The sequence below is a fragment of the Myotis yumanensis genome, unplaced genomic scaffold (genome assembly GCF_028538775.1).
Source record: "Myotis yumanensis isolate MYYU_CA2020_CCGP unplaced genomic scaffold, mMyoYum1.0.hap1 SCAF_2, whole genome shotgun sequence".
Lineage (NCBI taxonomy): Eukaryota > Metazoa > Chordata > Mammalia > Chiroptera > Vespertilionidae > Myotis > Myotis yumanensis.
The window spans coordinates 45,624,949-45,646,556 of NW_027223753.1; the positions used below are offsets into that span (position 1 = coordinate 45,624,949).

At 44.5% G+C, this 21,608-nt stretch overlaps 1 protein-coding gene across 2 annotated transcripts in view; it reads left to right on the top strand.

The window, feature by feature from the left end:
- The window catches only part of PGM1 (phosphoglucomutase 1), a 56,577-nt gene extending 39,857 nt beyond the window's left edge, over positions 1 to 16,720 (top strand). The window contains exons 8-12 of one of the 2 annotated variants that reach the window (XR_011470243.1): positions 6,709 to 6,844; positions 10,127 to 10,310; positions 12,842 to 12,976; positions 15,734 to 15,997; positions 16,423 to 16,720. Coding sequence is in view for 1 of the 2 variants with exons in the window: in XM_070405275.1 (XP_070261376.1) it covers positions 6,709 to 6,844; positions 10,127 to 10,310; positions 12,842 to 12,976; positions 15,734 to 15,823 (545 nt within the window). In the remaining variant the exon portion in view is untranslated. Of the gene's footprint in view, positions 1 to 6,708; positions 6,845 to 10,126; positions 10,311 to 12,841; positions 12,977 to 15,733 lie in introns of both variants that reach the window. The other variant, XM_070405275.1, reaches the window with a different exon arrangement.
- Positions 16,721 to 21,608: the final 4,888 nt, after the last annotated feature.

Here is a 21,608-nt window from a genome sequence, read left to right on the forward strand (position 1 = left end):
AGCCACATATGTGTTATTCTCCACTATATCCCCAGAGCCTCCTATAAAGCCCAGCACATAATAGCTGCTCAGCAAACATTCGTTGAATGAATGAAAACATGTACTATTCATGTGGCACCCTCTTTTACAAACAGAATCCTGGTGTTGGAAAGGAAAGGACTTTAAAAGTCACCCGATGCAATGTTTTATGGTCGCTGGAATCATAAGTGGCCAGTCAGTGCTCTTCTGCTTAAACACCCGCCTCAGTGGAGAATCCCCACCTCACCCTTGCAGCAGTGTGCAGCTCTTATGGGGACTCCCCACCCCACATTCCATAGTCCAGAGTTGGGACCCAAGGTCTTTGTGAGAAGAGATGAGCTTTTATAGAAGAAAAAGGGTACAAAGGAGTCAGACTTCAGAAGAACTGGCTCACCAAATAAAACAAGCCACTAGCATTTAAAAGCCCAAGCCCTGATATTACTACTGTTACCAACTATACATTAGTCTGTTTATGTTGGAGATACAGCAACTATCTCACTGGATTATCATAGCCAAAGAGGCTGGGACACTCCCTCTGACATCAGCATTACAGACACTAGGGATAAAGGTGTGTTTTTGTTACGGACTCAGACATGGGCACTAGAACTAGACAGCGTGAACCTGTTATTTCGGTTGATCTCAGGGTGCAAAGTTATTTCCACCCCCCCAACTGTGGATGATGATGTACATGTTTATACGCAATGGCAAAGGGCAAGGTGGTCAGTTCTGTTCCACCTTGAACTTATTGGGAAGGTGATCTAAAGTGAAGCCACTGAATAGAATAGAAAGTCACTGCTTTTGAAACTCTTCCTCAGGAAAATGGGGCCTTGGGAAAGAGGGATAGGAAGCCAGGATGAATATCAACTTGATGTCCCATGGAACTATGCCAGTAAATTATGATCGGGCCAGGTGTAGAGGTTAGCATCATTTCCCCCCTGAACCATCTTTAAAAGGTCCTAGTGCCGATGCATCAGATAGGAGTGATAACTTGAACTGCACCATTCGTGCTTTGCAAATTTCTTTTAATTTTACCTCCATGAAAAGACCTTCATATTTGTATTTCTTTTAATCAATTCATTCCTCAAATATTTATGGAGTTTCAACTGTACCCCAGATGCTGGGGGATGCTCTGGGGACACAGTGTGGTCCTGGTGGAGGGCTCTGTGGAGTCCATATTTGGGGAAGGAAGTCAGATCCTGGCCAGGTAATTACAGGTGTGCAAAATGATAGAAGGCATGGGAGCTTTATTCTCAGGCACCTAACTTGTTTCTGTTGTGTAGACGATCAGATTTTCTACCTAGTTCTCTGCCTGTTCTAATCTGCAATCTCTTGAGCACATTTCCCTGTAGGTAAAAACCCCACAGGAAGGTTGGCACATCCCATCTCTGAAGTTCCCAGAGAGAATACCCCAATAGAATGAGGCTAATACCCTAATTATAAGAAACTCAGTTCAGTTGTTACCTGCATGTCTGTCTCCCTCACCTGTATGTCTGTGCTCATCTATGAGGACAGGGAGCACGTCTTACTCACCTTGATATTTTCTCATGTACTTGGAGCATGAAGGCACTGATTCCTATTTCTCGAGCGTAAAATGGAGTTTGGGTTAAGACACAGTTCCTGCTCGTCAGATGCCTACCATGTTTCTCCATAGGAAACGAAGTTCCAGGGGGCAGTCCCCAGCCAGTGGGGGATTAATTACTAAGTGGAAAGTTTGGGGGTGACTGGGCGGAGCCCCTCTGGGGCTGGTGTGATCTGGAAAAGGCTTTCTGAGGAGCTTACCTGGCCTTTCAGAGTGAAGTCCTCTGTGCAATGAAAGCCAAAGAGGACAGGACTCCTGAACCTCCCAGCCAGTCAACTGGGGTCTGACCATTGTTTGGGGAAAACCTTATTGAGAGCTGACTGTGTGCCAGGCACCATCCGGGGGCCACTCATGGTCTAGGGTGGGGTAGGCAGAGACAGGCTGGGATGGAATACTGGTAAGCACAAAGGCAAGAAGGAAGGCATGCTGCATCGAGTAAAGTTTAAAGTAGTTGGAGAAGTTGCTAGCCAGGTACATGTGGCTAGCAACTTTCCAGGCAGAAAGAACAGCATATTTAGGAGACTGCAGGAGAGCTAGAGATGGGCAGAGAAAGAGAGAGACAGAGAGAAAGACAGAAAGACAGACCCTAGAGCAGGGGTGGGCAAACTTTTTGACTCGAGGGCCACAATGGGTTCTTAAACTGGACCAGAGGGCCAGAACAAAAGCATGGATGGAGTGTTTGTGTGAACTAATATAAATTCAAAGTAAACATCATTACATAAAAGGGTACGGTCTTTTTTTAAAAATTTTATTCATTTCAAACGGGCCGGATCCGGCCCGCGGGCCGTAGTTTGCCCACGGCTGCCCTAGAGCTTTCACAGAACTCCGTGTGGCTCTTTTTTAGCTGCCATGTCCCCATCCGCAGGCCTGTCACTGGGAGGGGACAAGAGCCAGGTCCCTCCTGAGATGCCTAGACTAGTCAATGGAACCTAATCCCTGAACCGTTAGCTTTTGGCTCCCTCTGCAAGGGTTGACATTTTTCTTGGCTGGGACTCAGACTATGCCCTGACTGAGCTGAGTTTATACTTATCACAAGGTGCTGATTAGGCTGAAGTCAAGTGACAGGTGGTTGAAGATGCTGAAAGAGCAGAATTCCCATGTGCTCAGTCGGTCCCTGAGCTGGACCACGTAGGAAGAGACCTATGTGACACCCGCGGCCACTTTGTGTCAGCGGGGCCCGTGGTGCTTGCTGACAGTGCCCTCCTCCTTCTCACAGCGAAGTGAGCGCAGCTTTGCTTAGTTTATTTTAAATTTAAAAAAATCATATCAGTAATTCACATTTATAATAGGAAAATTAGATAAGGAAGAAGAGAAAAAAATTGTAATTCTACTGCCAGAGAAAAGAGCATATTGAATTGTATTCTTTCATTTTCTTCCCCAAATGTACATTTAAAAACATCATTTTTGAAAACTTAATAGGGTAGTGGAAAACTATAATTTCCCCTAAGCTTTTTTTTATTGGTACCCTTATTCATAATGGTATCCTATATTTATGAGGTACTTAGCCGTTTATAAAATATTTCCACTCTATCACAGTAATGCCTTAAAATTGTGTGAGAAAGGGGGCTTTATCTCCATTTTATAGTTGAAGAAACCAAGGTTCAGAAAAGTTAAGTGACTTGTCCAAATGTCAACAGCCTCTAGATAACAGTCTCAAATTTAGGTTTTCTGATTCTTACGTATAAAGCATTTCCATTGAACCACAACTGCCACAATTGTAAAAACAATAGCTTTAGGAACACCTTTTTTTTCAGTAGTAACTTGTCATCATTCATGAGAACCTCAGGAAAATGGAATTTACCTAGACTTCCTGAGTATTAGAGTTTTGATACATCCAAAGTGATCAGTGTGATTAATCAGAATTTCTAAAGAGACTGGGGATCACACAAATAGAATAGAATATTTGTTTATGTTATCCAAGGCAGATATTTTGTGTATAACATTAGGTGTGTGATTTAGTTATCTTCAAGTAACTTGATCAGAGTTGGGCAAGATTTTTAGATTTTCTTATCATTTTCACATAAAAGAAATGTAAACTCTTTATTTAGAGCAGGAAAAGCACAAAGGAACATTGCCTCCTATACTTTCAGTTTAGCCTAAAACAAAACAAACAAAATAAAAGAAAGGAAAAAAAAAAAAGAAGGAAGGCAGAAAAGAAATCTGAAGAGTGCACAGACAAGTAATTCCAACCTATATGCTTCTGTGATGAATTCTTGGTATGTATAATGGGGAAGGTCCCAGGATCTTGCTTCCCAGCATGAACTATTATAAAACACTAGAGGCCTGGTGCACAAATTCATGCACCAGTTGGGGGTCCCTCAGCCTGGCCTGTGGGATTGGGCCGAAACCAGCTCTCTGACATTCCCCGAGGGGTCCTGTATTGTGAGAGGATGCAGGCCAGGCCAAGGGACCTCACTGGTGCACAATCAGGGCCAGGGAGAGATGCGGGAGGTTGGCCAGTGGGGAGGGACTGCAGGAGGGCTCCAGGGCATGTCCAGCCCGTCTTGCCCAGTCCTGATCAGCCGGACCCCAGCAGCAAGCTAACCTACTGGTTGGAGCATCTGCCCCCTGGTGGTCAGTGCACGTCATAGCGAGCAGTTGAGTGGCCTTAGTATATCATTAGCATATTACGCTTTGATTGGTTGAATGGCAGACCAGTCAACTGGACACTTAGCATATTAGGCTTTTATTATATAGGATATCATTATTTGCAAAAGCTCTAAGAGTCAGAGAGCTAACCTTTTATTCCTTGAAATAGCAGTAAAGGCAAATAAAATTCCATAGATAATAAAATTAGGTAAACATTTCCAAAATATGTTATACAATGCACTAAAAGTCTTACCTAATATCTCTAGATTTGCCAGCATCCAGGTTTTAAGAACTGTTATTTCTAAAAGCAGTAGCTTATTAAAGAGAAAATCTTTTGAAAGAAAAAAGTTGTGTGTTTTTATGAGCTGAAAGAGAGAGAAAATGTTGGAGTAGATTAATTAATTGATTAATTTATTCATGCACTTCTTCACAATTAGCTATTTATACAATGTTTCATGTGCTATGTTAGTTAGCAGACTGAGTTACAAGGATAAATAAGAGATGCCTCCAAGAAATACATGGTTTGTGGGCTGAAAGATTCATAAATAGATGATTGAGGCTCAAGGAAGATGGGGCTGCACCAGATGTTTTGAGTAGGTCACTATCAGAGAAGAGAGAGAAAGTAGCTCATAACTGCCTTTGGAAGCTGGGAGCTCGTCTCAGAGATGAGAGGTTACTTTGAGCTGGGTCTAAAAGGATGAAGAAGGAAGGAAACAAACCTACCACATGCCTACTACCTAGCTAGCACTGTGCTAGATACTCTGACAATTCTAAGAGGAATAAGACCCAGTGGAGAGTCGAGAAAGGCAGACAAGCCCATAAATAACTCAAGGCATGATAATATGCAAAGCACTATTAGAGAGGGATCTTATGGAGTCCTATTCAAACTCAGAAAGTAGAGCTCAACATTGTTTTCTGTTTTGTTTTTTAAGAATAAGGACGTTTATGGCAAAAAAACGAGAGTTCTGTTCCACATGGGGCTCTTGGTAAAGGATCTCCATGCATATAAGCACATCCAAAGTATTCAATTTGTTATTTTGGGTAAAGATTTTAGCCAGAGACAGATGTACCATAGCTTATTTAACTAAATTCTTATTGATTAAAGAAAAATGTCTTAATATTGGAGTAGCTGGATCCACAAGTAGGCTATTTTTAAGGCTTTGATACTTTTTGCCAAATTGCTCTCCAGAAGGACTGTGCCCCTCCCAGCAACCCCATGTTGGAATTCCATTTCCCTCACCCCTCTCCCAATACTTGGTGTTCTCATTTTGAAATCTGTGGTCATTTGTCAAGCAAGTGGCAGTTTCTTATTGTGGTTTTAACTTTATTTTCTCAAAAACAGTGCTAGCTTTTTATTTTATTAATTGGGAACTTGTATTTTTTCTTTAGTGAGTTATGTATTTATATCCTTGGCCTGTTTTTCTATTGAGATTTTGCTTTTTTCTTGTTAAATATAAGAATTTTCCTATTCTGAGTATATTAAACATCTACTTTATATAGCAAATGTGGTTTTTTTTAAATATTTTTATTGATTTCAGAGAGGAAGGGAAAATATTTTTATTGATTTCATAGAAAAATCAATGATGAGAGAGAATCATTGATTGGCTGCCTCCTGCATGCCCCCTACTGGGGATTGAGCCTGCAACCTGGGCATGTGCCCTGACCAGGAATCGAACTGTGACCTCTTGGTTCATAGATCGATGCTCAACCACTGAGCCTCACTGGCCGGGCTGCAAATGTTTTTTTTTAAGTTTGCAAATGACCTTTTAGTTTTATCTATAGTAGCTTTGCTAATAGAAATGCTAATCTTTATGTAGACTAATACATTGATTTTTTTCTTTATGAATTCTGAATTTACATGTATTTATTACCACCAAGATTTTTAAAAAAAGCATTTATATATTTTTATGATATTTAAAGGTTTCCAGTTTTTACATTTGAATATGCCATCTATCTAGCTTTTTTTTTTTTTTTTTTTTAGTATGGTGTTTTTTTTGGGGAAAAACCTGATTTTTTTAACTACCTAGCTACTTAACCAAATACTATTTAAAAAGTAATCCTTTTTTTTCCTACAGCCCTGAAGAGGTACCTTTCTGATATATTCAAATCTCATACAGATTTAGACCTCTTCCTAGGTGCTTCATTTTGTTCCATTAAACTATCAAATTATTTTAATTATGGAAAAATTGTAATGGTTTTATTCTCTGCTATTTTTTTATTTAAGATTTATTTTTTCGCCACTCACATTAACACTTTATCATTACTATTTCAAATTTCACCAGATTATTCCACTGACATTTTTATTGACATTTGCCTTAAATTTTTAAAATTACTTTGGGAGGCATCAACTTCTTTTCAATATTATGTTGCTTTATTTAGTATGTGATTCCTTCCGTGTACCCAAGTTTTTCAGTGAAGTTTTAATTTCTCTTTGGCTGGATCTACATGTTTACTGTTGAGTTTATTCCCAAGTATTTTGGAGAAGTCATGTTTCTCACAGCTGTTTGCTCTCCCCCGACCAGGCTCTGACCACATTCGTGAGAAAGATGGTCTCTGGGCTGTCCTTGCCTGGCTCTCCATTCTAGCCACCCGCAAACAGAGTGCGGAGGACATTCTCAAAGATCACTGGCAGAAGTATGGCCGGAATTTCTTCACCAGGTAAGCCACAGCCTGGCTGGGGGGTGAGGTGGGGGGGGGAGTGGGCAGAGAGAATTCTCCTGCATACAGGTTCTTTCCTGTCTTAACCGATAATAAAACTCTAGTTCATCCAGCCTCTACCAACAGGGGATTTTAAAAATAATTCAGTCAGGTCAAGATGAAGTCAGCCTTTATGTTATCCATAAAGAACGAGGCTTACAAGATTTAGTTAACATTATTCAAAAGAATAAATGTTTTTAAAGCCTTTTAAATGTACCTTTCAAGTGGACATGATAACAGTGTTGGATTTAGATTCAGAAAAATGGATTCAAATTTTATTTCTGCCCCTTAATAGATTGGGAAGTCATTTAACCTCTCTCTGTACTCAGTTTTCTCATTCGTGGGAATGGAAATAACAGTCCAGCTATTGAGTGAATTAAATGAAATATGAATCTGAAAGTGTTTTATAAACTCTGGGGCACTAAAAGTACGGAAACTTTTTTCTGAAATTATGGAAATGACTATGCTTAGTCCAAATTAACTTTTCTGACTCATTAAAATAGGTCCCCAAAGGCTATGTACTTGTCAATACTTCATTCATTGATTCAACAAATATTGATTGTTTACCTACTTTCCACCAGGCCACTAGGGATTCAGCAGTGAACAAAATATTTAAAATACATAGCAATTCTTCTGTAACGAGCATACTTCTATTTTTAAAAACATTCACTTATTATTATTACCAGTAGTGCTTTTCATTAGTTTCAATTTCCCTTTCCCCAATATGTGTGAAGATTTAACAAAATTTCTCCTGGACCTTTAAGGAAAGGAAATATGAGGGGAAAAAAAGATATTAGGTAAATTATTAATCTGTGAAAAACAGTTGTAATTTCTCTAGACCTGTTTGCCTTTTCTATAAAATAGGCGAGTTAGAGAATTGAAAAAAAATATCACAGATATGAGAGTCCATGATCTCTGGATAATAAAAAAAGAATTCAACCTTTAGCAACTTGGCTTCCTTCATCAGAATTCTTTCATCAACTTTGGACAAGTTCAATGTTCTCTTCTTCCTCCAAGTTACTCTTTTGTGGGAGGTATAAGTAATGACTGCCACACGGTAGCCTGGGAAGGCAAGGATCTCCATTCTCTAAAGACCAGAAAAACCTGGTAATTCAGAACAGTCGTCATGAACTCTCTAGAGCATAGAGTATCACAAAAGCAGAACCCTGTCTGTTGTCATGCTCCATGGTATCATCAAACACCTAGCTCATAGTTGACACTTGTAAGTATGCTTTGAATAGACAAATGAATGAGTTAACAAGCAAACAGTAGCCAAGGTGGAATAATGTTAGGAAGGCTTGTTTAGAGAAAGGGTCCCTCTTGACTGAGTTAAAGTCTCCACCTAAAAACTATTTTAACATATTTTTATTAATGTCAAATAACTGCTAACCAAGTATTGCAATAAATGTTGCAAATAAAGTTCTTAGAACCTGCACTGATTGTTAGTTAAGACTCCATTGTAGTCCACTTTTTTTGTTGTTGTTAATCCTCACCCGAGGATATGTTCCCATAGATTTTTAGGGAGAGTGGAAGATAGAGGGAAAGACAGAGAGAAATATCGATGTGAGAGAAACACATCCATTGGTTGCCTCCTGCAGTAGCCCTGACCAGGGCCTGGGCCAGTGAGGAGCCTGTAAACAAGGTACATGCCCTTGATGGGAATTGAACCCAGGACCCTTTGATCCTCAGGCTGACACTCTATTCGTTGAGCCAAACCAGCTAGGGCCATTGTAGTCACTTTTATAGAACAAAAGTGCTAGGCACGTTTGCACACATTGCTTCATGTCAGCCACAGAACAGTTATTAATAAGGCAGCTGAGATTCTGAGAGATGAAGCAACTTGCCCATAGACCCACAGTTAGTAACCAACAGAGGCTGGATTCATAGTTTGTTCTGTCTGATTCCAAAGCCCACATTCTTTCCATTATACCACTCTGTGCCTAGGATTTATAGAACATTTCCCCTGAACACCCAAAGGTCACAGATGTAAAGCACAAACACCTGGTTGTAATTTCTGGCTGTTTATCATTTTAACTGGGGGAAAGAGCTGACTCCAAGATGAAGGCGACTGCTGTCCTTGATTCATAGAATCCTGGAGCCAGAATAGGTTGTCCTCCATTCCCTGGTATTTCTCATGTCTCAGAGGTGTCACCTTGCGCATATCATATTTGTTTCACTATTGCAAATAAATATAGACTCTGCTATCGTGAGCCTCTACAAAATAACTCTCTCAAGAGGGTGTGTGCCACTAGATCAAGAAAAGCATCCTCCTGAGAAAGAAGTCAGAATAGTTCTCGGAGGAAAAACAGTAGTCATAGAATTTCATTCCTGATGCACTTTTTTTTCTTGGTTCTTTTTAAAACATTTTAATTTAATTTTAAAAATGTATTCCTTAATCCTCACCCAAGGACATGCCTATTGATGAGAGAGAGAGAGAGAGAGAGAGAGAGAGAGAGAGAGAGAGAGAGTTGGCTGCCTTCCCGTATGCGCCCAGACTGGGGATGGAACCCACAACCTCGGTATGTGCCCTGACCGGGAATCGAACCCTCAACCTTTCGGTGCATGGGGCAACGATCCAACCAACTGAGCCACCCAGCCAGGGATTTCTTGGTCCTTTTGCATCCATTCCAGGTCACCTCTGTCAGGGTGAACCCAACGCAGTTTGGATTAAAATCACCTCTCCCTGAAAGGACGGAGGCGTTTCAGATGGAAAGAGTTGGGGTTTGGCTCCTTCATCTGGTCAGTGAAAACTTGGCCCTCCTTTAGGAAGCTCCTGTGGAGACTGGAACTCTCCTTCGCCAAAATCTCAGCAGCCTCGGGCCGGTCCCAGCCTGGGAGCAGTGCCAGCACTGATCCCACAGAAGCGCCGAGCGTCTGGAAGAGAAGCTGCCTGAGTCACGTGCTCCTTTGTGCAGAGTTCCCGAGAGATAACAGGGCTTTTAATTCTACCTCCTCAGGATGTGATGGTTACACGTTAGATAGTATCTCTCAAAAGCCTTTGAAGCTCCTTCGAGCTTTCTTCTGTGGAAAAGCTCCTAACCCTTCCCTGAAATCCTCCGATCCCTTCCTTTCATCCCTGGCCTGCTCCATCCCCGGGGACTGACAGGCTCATCTTTTTGCCAGCTTCTTCTGAAGTTAGGTGGTTTGGGAGAGGGCCAAACACATGATGAAGAAAGTGCCGATGTACGTTGGTGGGATCTGGAGGCAGCCCGCGGGTCTCAGCTTCGTGACTTCTTCTTCCAGGTACGATTACGAGGAGGTGGAGGCCGAGGGCGCCAACAAAATGATGAAAGACCTGGAGGCCCTGATATCTGATCGCTCCTTTGTGGGGAAGCAGTTCCCAGTGGCTGACAAAGTTTACACTGTGGAGAAGGTCGATAACTTTGAATACAGTGATCCAGTGGACGGAAGCATTTCGAGAAATCAGGTAGGAACAGACTTGTGTGGGAGAAAAGCCTTAGAACGCCATCTCTGAAATCTCAAGGGAAAAACAGGAAAAGGCCTTATGGTCATTTCTCTCTTGCTGCCCTGTTATCTAGGGTAGCTCTTCTCAACTGGTTTTTGGCTGCATCACACGGTGTGCACATGTTCTCATAAGGAAGTGGTTTCGCCCAGGTTGTTTGCACTCCCCTCGGCCCTCATCCTGCAGTGCTTAGCCTAGACTCTGGCGGGGGTGGGGTGTACCTCTAGAACAGCGGTTCTCAACCTGTGGATCGTGACCCCTTTGGGGGTCGAACGACCCTTTCACAGGGGTTGCCTAAGACCATCGGAAAACACATATATAATTACATATTGTTTTTGTGATTAATCACTATGCTTTAATTATGTTCAATTTGTAACAATGAAAATACATCCTGCATATCAGATATTTACATTACGATTCATAACAGTAGCAAAATTACAATTATGAAGTAGCAACGAAAATAATTTATGGTTGGGGGTCACCACAACATGAGGAACTGTATTAAAGAGTCGCGGCATTAAGAAAGTTGAGAACCACTGCTCTAGAATCACATGCAAGATGTTGTGTTGAGTGTGTGTGCAGAGAGGAGCTCCAGGATCTAAAAACAAACAAACAACTGCAGCTTAGGAATCAACCCTCCTCGTTTCCTTCAAGAGATTATAGCAGAGAGCCGGCGTGAGAGTCATTATTATAGACTGATATATTCCAGTTTCTAAGAAAGAAGAGAAAGAGATAAGCCATTCACAGAAACATTCACTGTTATTATCTGCAGCACGTGACTCACAGCCAACCCTAACCTCACGCCTGCGACCTGGGCCATGTCTGGATGGAGATAGCGCTGTTAGGGTTTCCCGCTTTGAGTACCAGGGACCAAGGCTGCAGGCTGGGTCAGCCCTTCTCCAGGCTTCTCACAGACACTCAGGGCCCACGGTCCTCTCTCTTCTGATTCCTCTGCCAAAACAGAATGAGCGCATCTCTCATAATTTAGAAACAGATAACAAAGTGCCTGGGGCCTCCCTTTCTCAAAATTCTAACCCAGCAGCTTTTCTTCCATATGCCTTTTCACCATCTGTGAGAACTTTGGGTCTAGTACAGGCGATTGTAAATTATGTCTGAGATAATTAGAATAAGAGAGGCCTGGAGTGGAGGAAGGGGGTGGTTACAAAAGGGGAGGGTGGGGCCCAGGGGTGGAAGAGTAGAAGAGAGCAGACGTGTTTGTAGCAGAGCCTTCAGAGAGGGAAAAACAACCCCTCAACCCTGCGTGGCATCCAGCAGCTTCGAGGAGGGAGGAGGGGAGCGGAAGAGGGCAGGAGGGGTGTGGCCATGAACCCCGGCCCTGCTCTCTACTCTGAGGAGAAAGTCAGCAGCTCCAATTCTGTAAGAAAATCTGAGTATTTAGATGGAAAACCAGGTAGGAGGGAAAATCTGCAGTAGATGTAGAATCTGCAATCAAGTGCAAAGAATTTAGAAACTTGATGCGGTGGAAGAAGGAGACGGATCCTGGTGTGTTTCTAGAAAGCAAGCCCTGGTGAATGGGATGAACTACATCTTGCCATGATGACCAACCTGGGACTGTCCTCTGTATTTCATCTGCTGTCCTCTGTCTTCACTGCTGAATGGCAAACACTGGATGGGGTTTGGTGATGACCAGCCGGTGTGGCGTGGTGTCTTGCCTTCTGGCCAGACTTTGGCTTTATACAAACCTCTCCTGTTTATGGAAAAATTCATAAAGACTGAAGCATCTTCAGATAACTGTCCTGCCCAGTCTTCTTACCTCAGGCTGTGCCATATCTACCCAGAAGTCCCCACCCTTTTCCTTCGAAGCAAGAAGATTATTGAGGATGAGAGATGTGTCCAGGGAGGGAAAGGCGAGGGCAGCAGAGAGAGGGAGCTGGGCTTGGCATTGCACCCACATGGACCGCTTTTAGCCCTCAGACATCGGTGGGAGACTGGCCGCTGGATCCTGCTTGATGGGTGGGGAGTAGCCTGTCTCTGCCTTGTGGGGCCTGTGGCCTCCTGTTCTCTTTTGGAGGCTTTCCATCAGTGTTTTGCAAAGAGTTCTTCCTCTGGTCTGCCTGAAACATCTGCTCAGGTTTCAGTTCATTCTGTCCATGTTTCCCCTCGGTCTGGGGGCTGACTTTCTACATCTGGTGGCTTATTTATTTATTTGCTTTATTAAGCTTCAAACTGGAATGGTTAGTCCATAAATCACAGTGGAGCAGGGATGGAAGATGGGCCTGGCATTACCCAGCCTCCCTGGCATCAAGTCTCCTGCCTGACCTTGCAAATGCTTCTCCCCCATGAGCTCAGCCTCCATTGCTTGGATGCAGTGACGGGTTGACTGAGGGCTCGGCTGCTGCCATTGATCAAGGATCTAATCCTCTGATTGATCAAATACCAATGAGGTTAGATCTCCAAATGCACGCCTTGTAATTTGCTAGCCTTCAATCTCCCTTCCACATATGGGGTGGAACGTCTGTGCTTATCTTTTCCAGGGCTTGCGGCTCATTTTTGCAGATGGTTCTCGCATCATCTTTCGACTGAGTGGCACCGGGAGCGCAGGGGCCACCATTCGCCTGTATATCGACAGCTATGAGAAGGACATCGCCAAGATCCACCAGGACCCCCAGGTAATGCCCAAGACCTGGACCCTGACTAGTTCTCTCTGTTGGAAGGAATGATAGTGGCTCCATTGTCAAATAGGTGCTCTTACTTTTCTACATGTCTCCTTCAGTTTGTCATCACAACAGTGACAGCTGACAATTATCTGAGCATTTGCTATTTGCCAAGCTCTATTCTAAACCCATTACACGGGTATACTCATTTCATTCTCAAATGAGGTAGACTCTGTTATTATCCCTACTGCAGATAAGGAAACTGAGGCACAGGAAGGTTAAGCAACAATTGATAGGTTCGCACGCCTGGAAAGTGGCAGACCTGGGACAGCTAATCTTTGAATTGGCCCCTCAGCTGGACATTTGCCGCTTTTCCTGGTCCGATTGCCTGCCCTGCAGTACACACACTGGTTCTAGATTTGCTAGTGAGCGAGAGAATTTCATGACCCAGCAAGAAATGTCTTTATAAAAAAGTCTGTGGACTTATAGCCTGATTGCTTCGGTTCCCAGTCCCATCTAAAGAGTCTCCAGAGCCTGGCCAGCGTGGCTCAGTGGTTGAGCCAACGTTGACCTATGAACCAGGAGGTTAGGGTTCAATTTCCGGTCAGGGCACATGCCTATGTTGTGGGCTTGGCTCCCAATAGGGGGCATGCTGGAGGTAGCCGATCAATGATTCTCATCATTGATGTTTCTATCTCTCTTTCTCTCTCCCTTCCTCTCTAAAATCAATAAAAATATGTTAAAAACAACAACAACAACAAACAAAAAAGCAAGGAGTCTCCAGAAGTATGTCAGAGTGTCGAGGGACCCTGGGAGCCAGGGACGGGACAGAGACCTTAGAGGGCAGACGCCCGGTGGGGGAGCCTAGGGGAAGCAGTGACACAGGGTACAGTGTTCCCAGGTGCAGTCCTTGTCTTGGCGGATGCTCCCCAACCAGAGCTCCAGAGCTGAAAATGTTTAGGACATGCTGTGCGTTAGCCCCTTCTTGGCAATTCACAACACACTGCATTGAAAGGCTCTGAAAAGAGACACCTGTTTAAATAGCATTCACCGTGCTTATTTTTCCACAAAGCTTATTTTTCTTCTAACACCTAATTAAAATTCTCTGAAACTCACTTGAAAATCCCTGGCACCGTGGTTTTGAGCATACGTTTCGGAGTTAGAGAGATCGTGCTTTTCTTTTTTTTCTTTTTAATATATTTTATTGATTTTTTTTACAGAGAGGAAGGGAGAGGGATAGAGAGCTAGAAACATCAATGAGAGAGAAACATCGATCAGCTGCCTCCTGCACATCTCCCACTGGGGATGTGCCCGCAACCAAGGCACATGCCCCTGACCGGAATCGAACCTGGGACCCTTCAGTCCGCAGGCCGATGCTCTATCCACTGAGCCAATCCAGTTAGGGCGAGAGATAGTGCTTTTCATTCAGTGTCTGCCACTTAGCTGCCTGTCCCTGGGTAAGTCGTGTCAGTGTTCTGAGCCTGGTTTCCTTGTCTGTGAAATGCCAGAATACTGCCTACTTCATGGAGTTCTTATAGGGATTTAACGGAACAATGGATGCAAAATTCTGAACACTGAGCCCGGCACATAGGAGTAGCTTTTGAGTGGCCCCTATAGTTGTTTTTATTACAAAAAGAGGGCAGTGGGAGGATACTTCTCTCTACACTCTTCCCAGGCTCCAGCTCAGTCATTGCCAGATCTCTGTTGTGTTGCAGGCATCCCTAAAACTTAAATGAAAGGCATTGCTGTCTGCATTGTAGACCCACAGAATAATGGAGAAAGAGAAAAAGAGGAAGGAATTGTGTTTCTTTGTCCTAATGCCTGACAAAGAATGAGTGAAAGATAGATTTCTTCTGGACCATAGCCGAGAGGAGATGGGAGGGCACCGAAGGTGCAGGGTGCCCACAGTGCCCGGTGTGCCACCATTCCGGCTGGGGAGCTGCCTCCCCTCACTCCGGAGCTGCTGGGCCTCAGCCCCAGTACTTTGTTGGGACTGTGGGAGCCCCAAGGGGAAGTGGCAAGTGGCAAGTGGTGTGGTCAGCATATGGAGTTGGTTCTCTAGTTCTCACCTAAGTAGAATGAGCTGGTGGATTCAATGAGGAAAAGCAACAGTGGGCAGTGCTTCCCTTGGCTCTGCCCTTGAGTGACCTGGTCAGATCGCCTCTTTGGATATCTTTTTCCTCATCTGTAAAAAGGGCTGTTCCACTAGATAAGTAGTTTTTATTTTTTATATTAAATATTTACTTAAGCCACAGGAGAAATTTTTAAAGTGAGAGGAGGATGAGAGGGGGTGTAGTTGCATTTTGAAAAGACCTCTTTGGGTTCAGGGTGGGAAACAGATTGGAAGATGCAGAAGTGGATCTGGAAGCACCATTATTCCAGGTAAGAGAGAGAACATTGATTTAGCAAGAGTTTTGGCGCTGGGATGGAGAGAAATGGGTGCCGTTGAGAGATGTTTAGAAGGAAAAAACCCCACAAACTTAACGCTTACTGAGAGATTGGAAAAAGGTTTGTGGGAGAAGAAAGGTCAAGAATGACTCTTAGTTGTCCCTTTGCTTTGTGTGATGGATTGTAGTGTCGATCCACTGCCGCAGAGAATGCTGGTGGGGGAAGAACGGGTCTGTTTCTAGACTGGTAGAGTTCAAGGAGCCTTTGGGACGCAGGCAGTCGGACATGTGGGCCGGGGGCTCAAAGGCAAAGTTAGGGCTGGAGCGAGGGGTCTGTGTCTAGAGAAAGTGATGGAACAGGCTCTTCTTTTTGTGTCTCCCTCAGGTCATGCTGGGACCCCTGGTTTCCATTGCTCTGAAGGTCTCCCAGCTCCAGGAAAGGACGGGGCGCACCGCACCTACCGTCATCACCTAAGAAGACAGGCCGGATGCAGTACGTCTCTCCACCCCAGGACCCTCCAACGCATCTGATTGAAGAGCATGGATAGAAATAACGTGTGTTCACCCAGGCTTTTTAGGATTTGGTTTTTCCACTAACCAGTTTCTGATGAAGGATACGTTTGCAAAGCACTGCCAATCGAGATGCATGGTAGGAGCCATGTGGGAAAGGGGCAGAAAGGACCCAGGGCTTATGTTAATGTCAGTCCTTTTCTTTTTTGATATTTTTATTGATTTCAGAGAGGAAGGGAGAGGGAGAGAGAGATAGAAACATCGATGATGAGAGAGAACCATTAATCGGCTGCCTTCTGCATGGCCCACACTGGGGCTTGAGCCCGCAACCCGGGCATGTGCCCTTGGCCGGAATCGAACCGGGGACCCTTCAGTCCGAAGGCCAATGCTCTACCCACTGAGCCAAACTGGCTAGGGCAATGTCAGTCCTTTTCATGCCCCTTCCCACTGCTGCTGTGTGGGTATTTGCCTCCTTAGCACCAAGTTCTGTTTACACTACAATGCGAGGTGGAGGTTGAGCAGTAAGTCTCAGCATTAGCTAATGAGGCCACTTTTCATCCTTAGGATGTGCCAGTGAAATGACAGTGCAACTTTCTTCTCCTTGGTGAACCTTTCCCCCATTTATTGTTTACATGGAGTCCTGCAAAACACAATTCCTGGTGCCTTCTCTCCAATCAGTTCTTCCCTCAGAGTGAGACGTACTTGTCTACAGATTTCTGCCTTGTTTTGCAACATAGTCCTATTCACGCAAATATTTTGGGATATTAAAGCAAAATAAGCTGCTATTTCTTGATGTCTTTTATTTCTCAGTTATAAAATACTTGTTTTGTTTCAGAAATAAAACAGATTTGTTTTTGAGAGGGAGGAGAGTATTTTGTTTTGTTTGGATGTCCTAATTAGAAAAAAAGTTATCTGTGCTAGGCTTAAAATCCTTACACTCAAAACTGATCTTAGCGGGGTTGATGTAGGCTGGATCCTTCCGAGGTGAATCAAGTCAGGTGGCGTGGTTAGCTTGGAAGGAGAGAGAGGAAGGTGATTCTCAGGAGGTCTTACATAGCAAAGCACTGCCGCACGCCTGGTGGTGCCGAGATGTCAGGGTAGCTGTTGAGGGGATGGAAGCAGAACTCTCAGAATCCGAGAGCAAGATTACTGGCATTTGCCTGGATGTCTTAAACCCACTGGCATCTTATTCATCTTAGAACACTCAATCCACAGGTGTATTATAGTGGTTAAAAGCATAGGCTTGAGAGCCAACAGACCTGCGTTAGAATCCCATTTAGGACCTTGAGTCATCTTTGAATATCTTTCTCCTCCTCTTTAAAATGGGGGTGAAAAGAGCTCCAACTCTATAGTGTCATTGAGACCCTTAAGTGAGAAGACCTGTGAGAAGCAGTGGGCACAGTATCTGATTCATGGTAGGTTATCAGGTAAGTGGGAACTAGGACTATGCTTATTGTACTATTGTTTTTAGATCTTTAAGCATTGGAAAAACAAAAACTGTAACACTAACATTTGCAATGCATTTTATGGTTTCCAGATGGGCTATTCCAGAAACACAGTTCAGCTCTGTACCCCTCCGCCACCCAGAGTGGAGTCCCTGTTCCTGGTGGCAGGGTCTTTGTCTAGGGTGAGATGTCCAGTGTTCCTATTTAACATGGGGTCCAGCCTAGCAAACACAGCTGAGCTTTGGCAATGATGAGATGAAGATGAGTACTTACTGAACAGTAAATGCCAGGCTTTGTTCCCAGTATGTGGCTTTCCATGTACTCTTTAAGTGCTCCCAGTACCTCTGCGAGGTAGGTACTTTGAGTAGTTCCGTTTGACAGATGAAGTCCCGTTTCTTGCCCAAGGTCACACCGCTGGAGAGTGGCGGCGTGCCCCCAGGCAGTGCAGCTCAGCCCCACACGGTTTACCAATACTTTGTATTGCCTCTTCCACGGACTGGCTGCTTCTCCCGGGTGGAAGAAAGGTGTGCAAATACCCCTGTTTTGTACTTATTAAGGGGTGAAAACTGTGCCTTGGGTGCCAGAGACTCTGTTAGTTTTAGCATTATTGTCTCTACCCTCCCCCAGATCTTGATATCTGGCTGTATCAGTCAGCCAGGAAACAAGTACTGACCCACATTAAGTGTGTGATGCCATGGGAACAAGAGAATGTATGACACAGTTACTGCCCTCCAGCTGCCTGTAAGACTAGCCAGGCGAATGAAGTCCACGGCCAATAGACTGTATAGGCTGAGTGCCTTATGAGTTGTGTGAGCAATACCTGCAGTTAAAAGCCAGATTTCCCAGACACCTATTCTGTTTCAGGTGTTGGGCTAGACGCTTTCGAGTAACCCTCCAAGCGAGGCGTTATTATTCTCACTTTGGAGTTGAGGCAACTGAAGCTCAACAGAATTAAGTAATTTGCTCCAGGTTCCCAGCTACCATGTGGTGGAAGTGGAATTTTGACCTGAATCTCACTCTCTTTCCATGACCCTTCCCTGCCTCCCCATCTGTTGAATCAGCTGCAGACACTCCCAGGTCTGTGGCCCCTGGAATGGCTTCACAGATTTCCTCCTCGTCCCTGGTCATAATTCAGCTGCTTCCCCTGACCCCACTTGGCTACAGGTTTGGGAGCTAAAAGCTCAAGGGAGGAAGAGGGAGGTGGCTGGGGCCCTAGAGCAGTGGGGGTGGGCATGGGTCAGAGCCGTCTTCCTTTCCTTTGTGGCTTCCAGAGAGACACCCCAACACACGTGTCCCCAGGACTAGCAGGAGACGGAGCCCTGAGAGGCTGGCCAGCAGCAGCAGCCACGCTTCCCTGCCCCTCAGCATTGCTGTGGTCTGTGAGTCAGGCCTGTTTTCTGTGGGCTGTGGTGAGCACTGCAGTGAGATAATTGGGTTGGAATTGTTTGGGGCCCAACTCTGAAATTTCACTTTTCTCCCCCCTCTTGATGCTCAGCTCTCACTTAGGAGAAGCCGATTTCTGTTCAGGAATGTTCCTCAGACCCAGAAAATGGCCAGGCTTCTAGGGGATGGGCCCTGCCTCAGAGAACGAAAGCAAAGGCTGAGCTGGCTGCAGAGAGAGTAGGCAGCATTGGGGCTGTGTCCCTCTGCCTCCTCCACCCCGAGTTCATCCTTGCTGCTTTCTGCTGCATTTCTAGTTGACTCACTAGACAGATATTGGCCTTATCCCCTGTGTAAGAGACGCTCCCCTTGTGTTTTTCACATTCCAAAACCCAAGCAGAAGAGGTTGGACAGGAGTCGTAGCGGCCATCGTGCATCTCACCTGAGTTACAGCCGAGGCCTCCTCAGGGCCTCTGGCCTTCGTTCTGCACCCCTGTTCCATTTTCCACATCATCAGCTACGTGTCCTTTGAAATGCTGACATCCAGGTGCCTTTGTCATGCAACCTGCCAACAAGATCATGCAGCCTGCCTGCCACCTACCCCAGCAACTCCTCTCCCTCTCTTTCTGCCTTTGGTCCATGCTTCAGCCACATGACCCATCTGCAGTTCTCTGGAAATCCTGTGTTCTCTCTTGTCTCCAGGCCCTCGTCCGTGCTCTTCGCCTGCCTGCATCACCCTCCCCCTGCATCCCTCCCTCTACCAACTTCCCTCTACCAAGTTCCAACTCCTACTCACTCCTCAGGTCTCAACTTAAACATCTTCTCCTAGAAGCTTCTTCTGAGCCTCCAATGTCTGGTTTGGGAACTTTTTCAGGTATCCCTATAGCACCCTATTTATGGCCCTTCCCACACTCTATGTTCATAGCCTGTTTATTTTCCATTCCCCCTACAGCTCTGGGAATTCCTAGAAGGCAGGAATTGCCCTTTTCATCAACCTTTATCCAGGATCTAGCCCTGTGACTTGCACAAAGTAAAAGTTTAATAAACAATTTTAGGAAAGAGTGAATGAAATCTAGTTGCATAGCCAAGTGTTTTCTAATGCTGTGAACTCCCCCGTCAAATGAAGTATGATTGTCTTCATGTTGCAGGGGATGAGGGAGCTGGCCAGCTTTCACAGCTGGTGAATGCCTACCTGTGACCCTCACAGCTTTAGAGGTGGAAGGTGCGAAAGCACCCAGGAGAGTCCGGGTGGATACTAGCAGCAAATGGGAGGTCACTTCGAATAAAACTTGATTTAAATGTTAAGACTGTTAAGACGTATTTTATCTCCCATTGCTACAAAAGTTAATTGGGTGGTAGCTGGGGAAGGGTTCACCAGATTAGCTTGAATATGGAAAGAAGTTATTTTTCAGGAAAGAGAGTCAGCAAAACCTCTAAGCCCCGAAGCCTCCTCCCATCCCCGCATTGAGCAGATTCACAGAAGGGAAGCCGCCTCACAGGGGCAGGGCACACAGCGTGTACTTCTGGGTGGCCCCGAGCTCTTCTAGGCCCCCATTGTCAGAGCCAGGAGCATCCCCACACCTTGGCTCGTCATTATACCGAAGAAGTCAGGTCATCGCCAGCAAGAGCAGGTCTCAGGTCTGTCTGCTCGTCCTCGGGGAACCTCGGAGCGCTTTGGTTTGGTTTTCACTAAGTGTGAAAGCTCTACCTCAGGGTTGTGGGTGTGGGCTAATGACTGTTTTCCTAAAAGCTTGTCACCTGTGCTTCAGAGTGCTGCTGCTCCCCAGCTGCTCTGCCGAGGCAACGCAGAGGCCGCTTTGTATAGAAAAAGTCACATTTCTTTCTTGTCTTAAAGCAATTTAAATCTAGCTCTGACCCCCATTCCACTAGGCCAGTGATGGCGAACCTATGACAAAGACTTATATTTTTGATATTTATTTTATATATTTAAATGCCATTTAACAAAGAAAGATCAACCAAAAAAATGAGTTCTGACTCATGGTTGATCTTTCTTTGTTAAATGGCATTTAAATATATAAAATAAATATCAAAAATATAAGTCTTTGTTTTCCTATGGTTGCAAATATCAAAACATTTCTATATGTGACACGGCACCAGAGTTAAGTTAGGGTTTTTCAAAATGCTGACACGCCGAGCTCAAAAGGTTCGCCATCACTGCACTAGGCTGTCAGGATTTTTGTTTTAATTGGATACTGTACTCATTTAATACAACCATAGAGACAGTATGATTTTATTCCCATTTTCTAGATGAAGAAGCAGAGGTTCAGAGACTTTAAGTAACTTGCTCAAGGTCAGGGTGGTAATAAGTGACAGGTCTCGGATAAAATGTAGGAAGTCCAGTCCTCACTTTTCATCATTACTGCTCAGATTTCATCTTGGTCATTGTGATGTACCAATGAATGAGGAAGAAGATGCTCCTCTGACCTGTAACTCCCTTCCACCATCGGTCCCTCCCCTTCCATGTTTCTTCAGCACTTATTTCATTCATATTCAGTTTATCCACACCTTTGCCAGAGACCTTCCTGCAGTGTGATAATTCAAGGTAACAATGAGGACTTCCCTTGGGCCGGGTGCGGTTCCAGGGAATGTGGAGAAAAAAATGGTTAAATACGGTTGAAAATTACATATTTTGAAATATTAATTCAAGTTGCTGTTGGTTCAAGAATGGACTTATTTTTGAAGTTCAGATGCTTTTCTCCTTTTGAAAAATTACACTTTGAATATATTTTTATTGATTTTAGAGAGAGAAAAGGAAAGAGAGAGAAAGATCAATGAGACAAACATCATCCATCAGCTGCCTCTTGCGCCCCCCCCCCCCCAGCCCCCCGGGGGTTGAGCCTGCAACTGGGCATGTGCCCTGATCAGGAATTGAACCGGTGACCTCTTGGTTCCTGGATTGACGCT